Here is a 15,091-nt window from a genome sequence, read left to right as displayed (position 1 = left end):
GAGAGGGAGAGGGAGAGGGAGAGGGAGAATCTCCGGGGGTGGAAAGTGAGGAGAGATGGGAACGTGTCGGAAAATCGCAGAGACAAGTTGATCCACGGAGACGCGCTCCGGGCCGGGAGCGCGCTGCGGCGGCGGGGACGCGCCTGGCGGCGGCGGGGACGCGCCTCGGCTGCAGGTCCGGACTGCAGCGGGACAACGGACAGCGGTTCCGGCGGGCGGGGAGCGGGGCGGGCAGCGGGGCAGGCACGGGCAGCGGGCAGCGGGGGAGCCGTCCCTCCTGCAGCCATGTACGCGGGACGGAAGCGGAGGAAACCGGTGCAGAACCAGAAGAGGTGGGTGCGATCGGCGCCAGGACGGTGGGGACCGGCGTATGGGGGGGGGGGGGGGGGGGGAGGAGGTGTGGGTGGGGAGGGCAGGGGTTGGGTGGCAGGGGGTGGGGGCGGGGGAAAGGTGTAGGTGTGGGGGGCAGGGGGTGTGGGGGGCAGGGGTTGGGTGCGGGGGGGAGGTGTGGGGGCAGGGGTTGGGTGTGGAGGGCAGGGGGTTAGGTGTGGGGGAGGTGTAGGGGGCAGGGGTTGGGTGTGGGGGGCAGAGGTTGAGTGCGGGGGGGAGGTGTGGGGGGCAGAGGTTGGGTGTGGGGGGCAGGGGGTTGGGTGTGGGGGGAGGTGTGGGGGGCAGAGGTTGGGTGTGGGGGGCAGGGGGTTGGGTGTGGGGGGCAGGGGTTGGGTGTGGGGGGCAGGGGGTTGGGTGTGGGGGGCAGGGGGTTGGGTGTGGGGGGCAGGGGTTGGGTGCGGGGGGCAGGGGGTTGGGTGTGGGGGGAGGTGTGGGGGGCAGGGGTTGGGTGCGGGGGGCAGAGGTTGAGTGCGGGGGGGAGGTGTGGGGGGCAGGGGTTGGGTGCGGGGGGGAGGTGTGGGGGGCAGGGGTTGGGTGCGGGGGGGAGGTGTGGGGGGCAGAGGTTGGGTGTGGAGGGCAGGGGTTGGGTGTGGGGGGAGGTGTGGGGGGCAGGGGTTGGGTGTGGGGGGCAGGGGTTGGGTGTGGGGGGCAGAGGTTGAGTGTGGGGGGGCAGGGGTTGGGTGTGGGGGGCAGGGGGTTGGGTGTGGGGGGCAGGGGTTGGGTGCGGGGGGCAGGGGTTGGGTGCGGAAGGCAGGGGTTGGGTGCGGGTGGCCGCCCTGGGTTGGTGTCGAGGGGCATGGGGTAGGTACCGGCTGGGTGCAGGGATGCATAGGGCCGGTTCCAGGCTCTGGCACAGAGAGGGGTGGGTGCGGTCGGGTGCATATCCAGGTTTGGGTCTTTATGTGTAGGAAGGAACTGCAGATGCTAATTTAAACCGAAGAGAGATAAAATGCTGGAGTAACAGGCAGCATCTCTGGAGAGAAGCAATGGGTGACGTTTCGGATCAAGACCCTTCTTCAGACTAGTCAGGGGAAAGGGAAACGAGAGATATAGACAGTGATGTAAAGAGATATAGAACAAATGAATAAAAGATATGCAAAAAAGATTTTTGCATAATCTTTCATTCATTTGTTTTATATCTCTCTTTACATCACTGTCTGAAGAAGGGTCTCAACCAGAAACATCACCCATTTCTTCTCCCAGAAATGCTGCCTGTCCCGCTGAGTTACTCCAGCATCTTGTGTCTATTTTGGGTCTTTATGTAATGTGGTACAGAGTACTGTCAATTGTGTTATGGCATTTAATATGGACCTGACCCTACTCTGTGTTGATGATAGGTACTATCTTTGGAACACTAATGCAGTCTGTCATGAGGATTAATATAATCTTAAGGGGTAATTAATGCAGACCATGGATTGGCATTTAACTGAGTCTTCAAACTCTGAATTAGCTGCCAGACTGTTTTGTGAAAGTGTATTGATTTGCAACGTTATCTTGTTTGGCTTGTTATCAGTGTGAAGCCAGTGAATGTTGATGGAATCAAATCCAATCCATCAAAGAGGCACCGGGATCGGTTAAACTCTGAATTGGAACGCCTTGCTGGCTTGCTCCCTTTTGCCGAAGATGTGACCTCCAGCCTGGACAAGCTCTCTATCCTCCGTCTGAGTGTCAGCTACTTGCGATCCAAAACTTTCTTCCGGGGTGAGTTAAAAGTTGTGGAGCAATGTGGGCAATGATGAGGAGCAGTGACCCTTGCTCAGGAGTATCTATAGATGCCGCACAATGCAGAGAGTAGGAAACGGGGGCATCTATCATGTGCAGACACTAACATACTTCACAGAGCAAATGATTCCCTATATAACACCAGTGGGTGCACTTCAGAATCACTTTATTAGATGTAGCATGTAGATATTTGGACATGTACCTGGATAGAAAAGGTTTAGAGGCATGTGGGGCAAACGTGGGCAAATGGGTCTAGCTTAATTGGGGCATCTTGGTCAACATGGACGAGTTGAGCCAAGGGGCTTGTTTCCCTCTTCTCCCTTTCTCACGTTGTTCCAGTAAGTATTCTGTGACCTTTGCATCATCCTTAACAAAGACTTAGTTGTTCTTAAGTATATATCACAGACCCTGGAGGGTATATTTTGAAAGAAAAATAAAACTTTCCTATTTTTAAACAAGGAAGTAGTGTCACATTTTTGAGTTTTTTAAATGTTGGTCCTCATTAATTGTGGGAAAGTATTTTGCTTTGGTGATGTGAGGGGAGAACCAGCTTTTAGAAAAAACAGTTTGAACAATGCTTTGCTTTAGGGATATGTTTACACCGAGTGCAAGGGATAAGAGAAAGTGAGTTCTGTTTTTAAAATATTGGAGTCAATACGTTGCGGTGAACTGGTACCTCCCCACTTTGTTGCATTTTTTAAACTGGGTGCTTTGTTTTGATCTGAAGAAGGGTCCTGACCCATAACATTACCTGCCTATTCTCCGCACAGACGCTGCCTGACCTGCTGAGTTCCTCCAGCACTTCATATTTTACTTTGATTTGCCATTCTTGCCTATGGAAGCTTGACTCAGTGTTCTTTCTTTTGTTGTGGTGGTGTAAAAATGAACAACTATTTACAATAATGCAACATGCTTGACTGGTACAAAGGATACATTCAAACTCTCTTTAAATATTTATATAAAATAATGGTAATCATTTCAAAATATCAGTTTATTAGGGGCCGTGATTTTGTTCTGTGAATTGAATCGATGGGAAGGAGTTTTATTTCCACTTTAATTAATAGAATGCTGTTGAATGTATATATATTTTTAATCTTGCCTGGATGCTTGGTTTCAGTTCTGGCGCACTGCAGGGTTTCTACCCAACGGCAGGCATTAATAATTTAATGAAGTGCTATTTAAAGAATTTATAAAATGGATGGAAGTCACCACTTAAACACGTTTTGATTACCTGTATGATGGAGGTTGTTAAGGAAGCCTGCTTAATTATTTTGTACATCTTTGGGTATATGGAAATCTAAAGTGGATTAAACATATTTGTATTTGTCTTTTTTTTTTCTTGGATTTTCATGGGCAGTCGAGCCTGAGAACAGTCATCTTCTGGGCGGGAGGATGGAGAATTCTGCACTTGTTGCTTTTGTGCTCTTTAAGACTGATGTGTTTAAAAAATATATATTGTGTCGTTATGGATGGAAGATGGAAGTGAAGTTTAAATAATTATTACAACATTAAGTGCAATTGTGTAAAAACACAAAAATTGATTGGAATAAGCTTCCAAATGTCTGTGATGCATCTGAAGGTGGGAGCACATTACACTTTGCAAATTGCATGTACTTTGCAGAACTGTCGATTGATTGCTTGTCATTTTTTAATAAGTGGTACTTTTACTTCTCACTGACTTTCAAAGGAAAGCTGCAGCTGGTTAAGTACTTCAAAGCAGTCATTGGTTAAGTACTAACTCGTAGATGGCCATAACGATGCCAGGTTTACCAAGGTTGACCTCTTAGCTAGAGAATAAATGTTCTAGTGCTGATTATTCCTAATGGCAAGTTATTCCTTTGTAAGATTACCACTTTACCTTCTCAAAAGTAATTGACCCTTCATTTAATATAGAGCCCTGTCCTATTAATTACGTAATACCCTGCCATGACCTGTCTCCTTTTTAAGAGGTGGAATGTAATTCTAAAAATGCCATTCAAAGTCCAGGAATTAAGGTAGAATTTTGTTTATTTTCCACATGTGAATTGAGAACTCTGATAATAAATCTTTTAATTTGGAAATGTCACCAGCTTTCTTTTTCTATTGGAAAAAAGCAGGTACACTGGCAGTCTGTAATCCCCAGAACACTTCTGTAAATCAAAATACCACGAAACAAACAAAAGATCAATCAGACTCTATATTGGTGGATTTGCCAATACTTGTTGACAATTCAGTCAGCTTCCAGTTGGTATGTTTAAATCGGAGGCAGCGTTTGGCATCAATGCAACAGTAACAACGGTTAATGCCCCTGTGTCACTGTTTGAGGAAATGATCAGCATTTCAAAGCTAAAAAAAAACTGCAACCTAGCTTTTAGTTTTTAATAATTTTCTGTAATGTTTGAGAAACAAATTATTGTTTAGAAATCCTCCTTGGGGGAGAGATATTGTGAATTATTGTATTGCTCTCACAATCTTGCTTGATTTTGGAGTTATTTCACTAATCTACTGCCAATATCATAATTCATATCAAATCCCATTCACCCCCATGTGTCCATCAGTACATCAGTACTAAAATTTGACCCGTCCCAGCCACCTACAGTCATGATTATCAGTGAAACCATGTTTGGTCGTTTCATGTTCTGGGTACTTTGGGCTTTATGCAACACTGTATATCCCCAAGTTCTATCATTGCACCCTTGGCAAGTGTGTATTTTGCTGTGTAGCATTATATGCAAGAATTCTCTCCAGAAACTGTCATTCTTATAGTCTGTCCTCTTAGGATTCTCACCAAAAATCTAACTTGTACTTTGATTAGAGGTCCTGATCTTTTTGGTTTTGTGATTGTCGTTTTCTTTGACTGGTATTGGGTGATTATATACGAACAGAATGTTGCTTGAGATTTATTGACTGGGTGTGAACTTTGCTTAATGTTTTTTTTATAAACAGAGGTGTGCTATTGAGAACTTTATCTACTTTATTGTGATGTATTGAATTGCGGGGAAATCAAACTTGAGAATTGGAAATACTTTGGAGGGCCACTTACATGAAAGGCAGGGAAGCTGGGTTTCCTAAGAAGTTCTGGCAGCCATTGTTCTGAACCTTCTCCCATGTAATTTGGTTGGCACAATGATGCGGCTGGTAGAGCCAATATCACACAATGCCAGGGACCCGGGTTCAATCCTGACTTCTGGTGGTGTCAGTAGAGTTTGCATGTTCTTACGGTGAATCCACAGGCTTCGTCCCAGGTACTTTGGGCACATCCCAAAGGTGTGCGGATTGGTGGGTTGATTGGCTGCTGTAAAATGGCCCTTGTGTTTAGGTGAGTGATAACATCTGGGAGAAGTTACAATGGGATTACATTGGGCACTTGATAGTTGGCACCGAGTGGGTGGCACAGAGGGATCGTTTCCATGCTTTTTCTCTTTTTGACAATATTTCTCATGGAATTCAGCTGCTTCTGCTGTTTCTCAGCAGTTACCCTAGGAGAGTTGGTCAGATTCAATGGACAGTAGGTCTTCACAAGTCAAAGATGTTGAAAGTCTTGACAGCTGACAGCCAGCGGCAGGGCTTATTGATTTGTCAAAGCATTTTTGAGGGCATATCTTCCTATTATCATCAGATAATCATTAGGAAATAACAATGGCTGTGGATGCATGATCAAAGAGCAGAAAGCTTGGGAGTGGAAAAGAGGTCTTAAAAATAGATGAAGCAATATGCTGCTGGACTGAAGAGGCATTCTGGGGTGACACCCATCCAGGAGAGCTGCTGCAGGTAAGCAAATGGCCACACTACCCAGGATAAGTGGGCTTGTCCTAATGGCCATATTCTGCCAATGAACTTGGGGTGGCACAGTGGCACAGCTGTTGAGTTGCTGCCTTACAGTGGCAGGAACCCGGGTTCGAAACGGACTTTGGGTGTTGTCTGTACAGAGTTTGTACTGTGATTGGGTGGGTTTTCTCCAGGTGCTCCGGTTTCCTTCCACATTCCAAAAATGTACAGGTTTGTAGGTTAATTGGTCCTGTGTAAATTGTTCCTAGTGTGTAGGATAGAATTAGTGTATGGGTGTTCGCTGAATTCTTTGGGCCAAAGGACCTGTTTCCACACTCTATCTCAAACCTAACCTAACCTAACCACGTGTTGAGCGCCCAACTGTGTGGCAGAAGGGGACACAGATTTCCCTCCAGGGATGAATAAAGGTTTATCAGATCGTATCGTATCGTAGATAAATCAGGCGAAGTGTCAGACAGAATGTCAGTTCCTCAGTATTGCACTAGTATGAATGGGTAGATTTGAGCCAAAATCCTTTGAGTGCAACTTCAATCCCTGAACAAGAAGTTTGTGAGCTCAAATGCTCACTGCCGAGGTTCAGCTTAAGATAAGGTGGCGTGACATGATTCATTTTTAAGGGTCGGTCAATTAGGGGCCAGTAATCATGCCATAGTGACTAGGGCTCATTGTATTTTGGAGATGGTTCACTGTGCTCATGTAGCTGATTGTAAACCAGATCCTGAACAAGAGATGGAAATGTGCTAGGAATATGTAAGTGCTTTAAGTACCAACAACGATATTGCCTTTAATGAGGAAGAACATGTGGGGTGACACAGAAATGTAGCTAGTGGAGTTACTGCCTCCAGTGATCCAGGTTTGATCTTGATCTCTCGATCCTGATCAGAAGGGTCAAAAGGGGCCACAAAATGGCTTTGGCAAATCGGATTAAAGTAAATCCCTAGTCTTTTCATGTCTATATTAAAAACATTGGGGATAACCAGCAAGATGGTCGGACCACTCAAAGGGAGTTTGTGCTTGGAATCAGAGGATATAGGTGAGGTGCTAAACAAATACTTTGTAGCTATTTTCATCAAGGAAGAAGGACCTGGAGGACAGTGACATAATTGCAGAGAATACTAAAATGCAAGGTCAGTTTGAGATTAAAATGGAGGAGGTTGGGGCTCTTGAAGGTCACTAAGGTTGATAAATCCCCAGGACATGATGAGATCTATCCCATGTTATTAAGAGGCAAGAGAGGAGATTGCAGGAGCCTTGATATGAGAGAGAAGGCCTTTTTCATTGTGGTTTCCCATGGAAACTAAACCATCCCTGTGGAAGAAATTCAGTGGACAATAACTGACCTAACATTTGACTGATACTGAAGTTTCCTCAGCAGGTAAGGCCAAGGCAAGATTGAATTGATTTTTGATGTTGTGGCAAATAACAGCAAGGTGGGAACAATATGCAAGTTTAGATTGTCATAAAGCATACTGAGGTGTTCAGCACAATGCAGTTATGTGGAACATCAACTACCCTGCCACTGGGAGGTGACTGAGACAGAAATCAACCTTTCTGTGGAAGAGTGGAACTGGTTTTGGGAGCAACAAAGCATTATGAGCTGAATTACATCTATATACTAAAACTCTCGTTTGTTTGTTTGTTTGTTTGTTCCTGAACTATAGCCAAAACGGTCCATGATAGCGCACCAATACCTTACTCACCGTCATCCCTTTGGTGCTAATGGAAGAAGTATCATTGAAATCGGTGTTACATTTTTAAAGTTATTCACATTTTAAAGTTTAAATCTATCTCCTAGGGAGGGTGGCGGGGGGAGGGGAGGGAGGAGGGAGAGGGAGAGGGAGAGGGAGAGGGAGAGGGAGAGGGAGAGGGAGAGGGAGAGGGAGAGGGGGGAGAGGGAGAGAGAGAGAGAGTGCTGCACCAATGCAGGAGAGGTTTGGGCCCAACGGGTCCACTTGGTCTAGTTGCTCTATAAAGTTGTGTTGTCCTACACTGATTATTAATGATTTGTTTAACAAGGGTTGATGCAATTCATTCAATTAAACTAAACTGGTGCTTTTATTCTTAACCCATGGGCACAGTGGTTTGCAGATTACCAGTTCATGTGGAAAGATGAGTTGGTGGGGTGCTTGTCTTCTGACTACTTGCGCTGCATCCTCTGAGCCCAGCCACTTTAATGGAGCTATGCACCCCCATATTTGCTCTCTTGTAAGTTGTGGAGGAGATGGTGCATGGGCGGGGATGAGAGAACAAGCAGTGGATTTTGCTCTGAGAGTAGTCAAGATATTCCTAAACCCACCATTGCTCCAACATTCTCAATCCGGCACATGTGTTTTCTCCTGATGAATAGAAATGGAGTTATGGAACATGCTTCAGCAGAATGGCTTTTGACATAGAATAATACAAATGGGTCCAAGAGGGAATTGGTTGGGGAGACTTTGACGGGTATGATGGGATTAGGGTGCATCATTAGAGAGGGGCTTGACGGTGCTAATGGGTTTTTGCTCCCTTTCCAAAAGGTCTGTTTGGCCCAGCAGTCTGCCTCTCTCACTTTCAATTCACTGAAGCAACAAGATTCACTGACAGAAAGATAACATGAGGAGCAAAGGGAGAGAATGAAGCTTAAAGCACTTGCTGCAATAAAGCAGAAACGTTACATGACTCTTCACAATAACATGGCACTTCACAGGAGCGGTGACAAACAAAAGGAAGGCGAAATTAGGACAGGAGACCAAGGACTAGGAGAGAAGTTTCAAGGAAACTGCAAATTCCCTTGGAAAGGCCTGATAATGGACGAGTTAATCCAATTCCAGGTGTTCTATGTTTCCCTTATTTACAGGAAGTAATATACAGATGCTGTCCATTCAACCCATGACCTCTGCGGTAATTCTTTGCAATTTGATGAAAATCCAGGGCTGATCGAGGCAAGAGTTAATCAAAGATAAATACAAAGTGTTGGAGTAACTCAGTGGGCCAGGCAGCATCAGTGAAAAAAAAGGATAGTTGACGTTTCGGGTTTGAACACTTCTTCAGACTGAAAAATGGGTTTCACCTATCCTTTTTCTACAGTGATGCTGCCTGATGTGATGAGTTACTCCATTATTTTGTTTCTATCTTTGGTATAAACCAGCATCTGCAGTTCTTTGTTTCGCCAAGAGTTAATCAAATGTGTCCCAAGACTGCTGAGCAAAAGGCAATGTTAAATAACCCGCTGTATCTCAGAGATGTGAGAATAATTTCTGGTAATCAGTTCCTCTCCAGCTAGAATTGTCGGGAGCTGTTTTGTTGATTGGTAGCTGAGTGAATTTGCATTTATTTGCTTTGGGAAATCTGAGCATCTGTCAATTTGAGTGTCCTCTTTGCAGCAGCAGTGTGGGGGACATGGCAAATGTGCAAAGTGCTTTTTCTTGGGAGGTGTTTGTGATCCCACTTTGAATGAGAATTTAAACTGAGATCCGAGAACATAACTTTCTTACTTTGGTTTTCAATATCCTGCTTAATGAAGACCAGTAATCCTTGTGCCTTCCTAACCACATTGTCTACTGGTGTTGCCGCCTTCAAGTATCTATGGGCTTGTACATCAAAGTCCCTCTGTTCGTCAAAATTTCTAAAGATCTTGACATTCATGGTGTATGCACTTGCACATTAGTACTTCCAAAATGCATTCCCTGACATTTGTCTGGATGTCTGGCTGTTGTAAAAGGCAAAATTTAAATGTAAGTTTTTCTTTCTTCTTCTGCTTGTGCTTTGCACTGAATGAGGACCAAGTGTGTGAGAGGTGAGACGGGTGGCACAGTGATGCAGATAATAGAACTGCTGCCTTCACAGTATCAGAGTAATAAGGGGAGGGTGGATAGATTAGGACATTTTTAGTGTGCGGGGATCGCTGGGCTGTGCGGACTTGTTGGGCTGAAGGGCCTGTTTCTGCGCTCTATCTCTGAACTAAAGTAAATTATAGAGGTTTTTAAAATATGAAGGGCAAAGATTATGTAGGAAGGTAACTGCAGATGCTGGTACAAATCGAAGGTATCACAAAATGCCGGAGTAACTCAGCAGGTCAGGTAGCATCTTGGAGAGAAGGAATGGGTGACGTTTCGGGTCGAGACCCTTCTTCAGACTGATCAGTCTGAAGAAGGGTCTCGATCCAAAACGTCACCCATTCCTTCTCTCCAAGATGCTGCCTGACCTGCTGAGTTACTCCAGCATTTTGTGATACATTTGAAGGGCAAAGATTAGGTGAATAACTGCAATCTTTCCTCGAGATAGGGTAGTCAAGAACTAGAGAGTAGTTTTAAGGTGAGAGGAGAAAGATTTTAAAGGGACTTAAAGGACAAGCTTTTCGTGTAGAAAGTGGTGGGTTTAGGAAACGAGCTGCCAAAAGTGTTGGTTGAGGTAGATGTAATTACAACATTTAAACAACATTTGGATAGGTACATGGATAGGAAGGTTTTGTAAGAATATGGGCCAGCATAGGCAAGTGGGACTAACTCCATTAGTTAACTAATCTAACTGGACAAGTTGGGCCAAAGGGCATGCTTCTTGGCTGCATAGCTCTATGACTCGGTGATCAAGGTTCTATTCGGACCTCTGGTTTTGTTAGTGTGGAGTTTGCATGCTATCCCTATCCCAGTGTGGAATTTCCCTGGGTGCTCTGGTTTCAAAGACACGTGGCTTGGTAGGTTAATTGGCTACTGTAAATTGCTGTAAAGTGAGCGGGTGAGTGGGAGAACTTTAGGGATTGATGGGAATAAAATGGGATCAGTGTAAATGATAGCTTGGTGATCAACGTGGGCCAAAGGGCCTGATTCTCTGACTGTAAAATAAAACGGGCACATAACAAGGCAGCATGGTGGGGGAAGGGGTAAAACAGGGAGGTAGTGTGAAATGGGCAGGGGAGGTATTGGAAATGATTCAGCTGTACATGGAGTTTGCTGATGGCAAAATGAAAATATTACTGGCTTGAGCCTTCAAAATAAAACGCCACTTAAATGCAGCTTCATGGCTTTGACAGTAAGGATGTAGACACAATTCAGCAGCTGTCCTCTGATTTGGCAATGGTTTTGTTGATTAGTTCACTATCATATCATCATATCATATATATACAGCCGGAAACAGGCCTTTTCGGCCCTACAAGTCCGTGCCGCCCAGCGATCCCCGTACATTAACACTATCCTACATCCCACTAGGGACAATTTTTACATTTACCCAGCCAATTAACCTACATACCTGTACGTCTTTGGAGTGTGGGAGGAAACCGAAGATCTCGGAGAAAACCCACGCAGGTCATGGGGAGAATGTACAAACTCCTTACAGTGCAGCACCCGTAGTCAGGATCGAACCTGAGTCTCCGGCGCTGCATTCGCTGTAAAGCAGCAACTCTACCGCTGCGCTACTGTGCCGCCCTACATTAAACGGCAGGATGCCTTGTCGGCACTGACTCTGTCAGATCTGATTGTCTTCATTTGCTTTGGACAGAGAGGTGATTGGGCAAGGGGTTGTCCGATAACCTTAGTTCTGAGTTTACGGCAGCACCTGAATAAACGTGCAAGTGTGTGGACATGAGATGTTGGGAGGGCGAGCACTGTGTTGGCTGTCTACGTCCATTGCCTGAATGGATCTGGGGTAGGTTTGCGGTGGTCATGCCGCTGAGCTTGACCTCGATTCCATCTCATTGCTTCTGTGTGAGCAAGGAAGAGCATGGAAAGTTCACCAGTGATGTAACCCAACAGTGTTTGAGTTCGTATGAAACAGTGTTTCATAAAAAGATGATGAAATAATCAAGGCTGATTGCTCTCTCAATGACTGGGAGGCTCTCAGCCCGTGGTGCACGTCAATGCCTGGAGTCTTGTCACATCACACTGCTACGTATGTACGTGGTCCTTGAAATGTTGGTAATTAGATGTGAACAATTTCATCCATCTCAGTGATAGTTCTCTGCTCCTGGGCCTGGCAGGGTGAGTAATGGAGCTATCAGGAAAAGCCGCTGTGTTGTCAGTAAAATTTCAGCAGCACAATGCTGGCTATGTGAACTTTTCACTGCTGACTTGATCTGGATTGCAGTGGGAGAGAGAGAGTGCTGCCTGCTGTGAGTTGAAGCAGTGAGGGGTGCACCATTGTGACTTGAGGAACAGTTGCTGCTGAGAATCGCTGAGAGAGTTCGTCTGGGGTACAATGGCAAATGTTAAACTGTGGGGCTTCTTGATTTTCTGCCTATGCTACAAAGTTACTTTCGTACGTTGAAAATATTTCTGTGTACCTTTGGATATTTCAGGCAGTGAAGTGCTATAGAAATACAGCAAAAACAAGAAATGCTGGAAATACTCTATGCATCTGTGGAAAGAGAAACAGTTTATACTTCCGGTAGAAGACCTTGCAACAAAACTGGGGAAGAGAGGATACGAATATCGGAGTGGAGAGAAATAGGCACGTGACCTTCCAACAATGACCTGAAACGTTAACTCTATTTCTCTTCCCAGTTATTGCCTGGCCTGTTGAATAATTGCAGCACTTTGTGTTTAGAAGGGAAATTGACTTGCTCTCTCCATAGCCAAAGCCCTGAGAAGTTGGAGAAAAGCAGTCCACAGGGATGCTATTGGTACATCTTCAGTACCCTGGGAGCAGCTGATCGGAAGGCGGGATTGCTGCCCAGTTGAAGAGGTAAAAACTAGATCATCTGAGTGGACCTGTTGGCTTTTGAGTGGAAGCTGTGACTCATTCTGTCCAACTAATGGTTGACAAAAGTTAAAGAAGGAGATTGCATCTTTCAAATTGGGGCAGAAAGAGGGAGAACTAGCATTGAGTGGATGGAGGGGAGACGGGAGAGGGTCATTTGTTTACTTGGAACAATTATCAAAATGTTCTCAGTGGAATGGTAAGTCTAAAACTAGAGGGCATAGGTTGAAGTTGAGAGGGAAAAGATTTAAAGCTTCCATATACCCACCATCCTCCATGTGGAAAAATATGCCCCTTGGGGCTCCTTAATATCTTTCCTTTTTCATTTTAAGCCTATGGTTTCTAGTGTTTAGATTTCTCTACTGTGGGTGAAAAGATGGTGGCTATTCAATCTCGGCTTGGCTCATGATTTATGAACCTTGATAAGGTCATGTCTGAGCCTCCTTTGCTCCAGGGAAAATAGTTCCAGCCTCTGCTTACACTTGAGCCTTTAGTGCCGGTCACACCTTTGTGAATCTTTTTTCCACCGTATATGGTGCAATCACATCCTTCCCATAGCTGTATGACCAGAACTGTGCATGATACTTCAAGTGTGGTGTCACCAATGGTTTGTAAAGCTATAACATGACATCCCAACTCCTGTACAGAATGCCCCGATTGATGAAGGCAAGCAACCCTGCCTACCAGTGTCAATATTGGCAGGGAATACTCACCCTTTCCTTGAACAGTTGAACAGCAATGGCCAAGAAAGCACACCAACACCTCAACTTCCGTAGAAGGCTGAGGAAGTTCAGCATGTCATAGTAACATAGAAAATAGGTGCAGGAGTAGGCCATTCGGCCCTTCGAGCCTGCACTGCCATTCAATATGATCATGGCTGATCATCCAGCTCAGTAACCTGTACCTGCCTTCTCTCCATACCCCCTGATCCCTTTAGCCACAAGGGCCACATCTAACTCCCTCTTAAATATAGCCAATGAACTGGCCTCAACTACCTTCTGCGGCAGAGAATTCCACAGACTCACCACTCTCTGTGTGAAGAAATGTTTTCTCATCTCGGTCCTAAAAGACTTCCCCCTTATCCTTAAGCTGTGACCCCTGGTTCTGGACTTCCCCAACATCAGGAACAATCTTCCCGCATCTAGCCTCTCCAACCCCTTAAGAATTTTATATGTTTCAATAAGATCCCCCATCAGTCTTCTAAATTCCAGCGAGTATAAGCCTAGTCTATCCAGTCTTTCTTCATATGAAAGTCCTGCCATTCCAGGGATCAATCTGGTGAACCTTCTCTGCACCCCCTCTAAGGCTAGAATGTCTTTCCTCAGATTAGGAGACCAAAACTGCACACAATACTCCAGGTGCGGTCTCACCAAGGCCCTGTCCCCAACAACTCTCGCTAACTTCCTGCGATGCGCCATAGAAAGCATTTTACGGGAATGCATCATAGCATGGTTTGGGGACAGCTCCATCCAAGACCGCAAGAAATTGCAGAGAACCGTGGTGACAGCCCAGACCATCACGCAAAGCAATCTCCCTTCCTTTGACTCCATCTACACTTCACGCTGCTTCGGCAAGGCCACCAGCGTAATCGAGAATGAGTCACACCCTCTTCTCCCCTCTCCCATCAGGCAGGAAGAACAGAAGTGTGAAAACACACACCTCCAGATTCAGGGACGGTTTCTTCCCTGCTGTTACCAGGCAACTGAACCATTCTATCACTAACTAGAGAGTGGTCCTGATCTGCCATCTACCTCATTGTAGACCTTTGGACTATCTTTAATTGGACTTTACTGGACTTTATCTTGCACTAAACATTATTCCCTTTATCCTGTTACTGTACACTGTAGACGGCTTGATTGTAATCATGTATAGTCTTTCCACTGACTAGATAGCATGCAACAAAAAGCTTTTCACTCTACCTCGGTGGTACACGTGACGATAAACTAAACTAAACAGTCCAACACATTATGTTGAATCTTTATTGCACTGCCTCTTCAGGTGTGTATAGTCTCATTAAAATCTCCTTAACCCTCCAGTGCATCCCCTTTAATTGAGACTAACATATCACGTGCCTTCTTCATAGTTTGCCGCAGCTGCACGTTACCTCCATGCTTCGTATCAAGGGACACAAAGGTTCCTCTGAATAACATTTAATAACTTTGATCAACTTTAATCCTTTTTGTTCTTCCTAATGTGATTAGTCATGCATTTGGTCTTATCACCTTCTTGCTCATTTTCATCTGTTAATCCTTTTGAAGTATTTTTGGGATAGACGTTCATTCTCAATTGGTTACCCGGATTGTACAATGTAACATTAAAGAAGGGTCTTGACCCGAAGCGTGACCTATTCTGCTTCTCCATAGATGCTGCCTGACCCACTGAGTTACTCCAGCAGTTTGTGTCTACCTTCTGCATGTTTTGCTCTGCTTCTGTATTTTAGAAGTGAAGACCCATATGTAGCCATGATGATATTACTGGTGAATTTCTGCACCATTTTAGACAATAGACAATAGGTGCAGGAGTAGGCCATTCAGCCCTTCGA

At 45.3% G+C, this 15,091-nt stretch overlaps 1 protein-coding gene across 2 annotated transcripts in view; it reads left to right on the top strand.

The window, feature by feature from the left end:
* The first annotated feature begins 62 nt into the window (after positions 1 to 62).
* The window catches only part of ahr1b (aryl hydrocarbon receptor 1b), an 82,497-nt gene continuing 67,468 nt past the window's right edge, over positions 63 to 15,091 (top strand). For both annotated transcript variants that reach the window (XM_078403492.1, XM_078403491.1), the window contains exons 1-2: positions 63 to 332; positions 1,904 to 2,091. In XM_078403492.1, coding sequence (XP_078259618.1) covers positions 286 to 332; positions 1,904 to 2,091 — 235 coding nt within the window. In that variant the 5' untranslated portion in view covers positions 63 to 285. The remainder of the gene's footprint in view (positions 333 to 1,903; positions 2,092 to 15,091) is intronic.

The sequence above is a fragment of the Rhinoraja longicauda genome, chromosome 8 (genome assembly GCF_053455715.1).
Source record: "Rhinoraja longicauda isolate Sanriku21f chromosome 8, sRhiLon1.1, whole genome shotgun sequence".
Lineage (NCBI taxonomy): Eukaryota > Metazoa > Chordata > Chondrichthyes > Rajiformes > Arhynchobatidae > Rhinoraja > Rhinoraja longicauda.
Note: the sequence above shows the minus strand (reverse complement) of the source record. Positions and strands in the feature narration are given on the sequence as shown.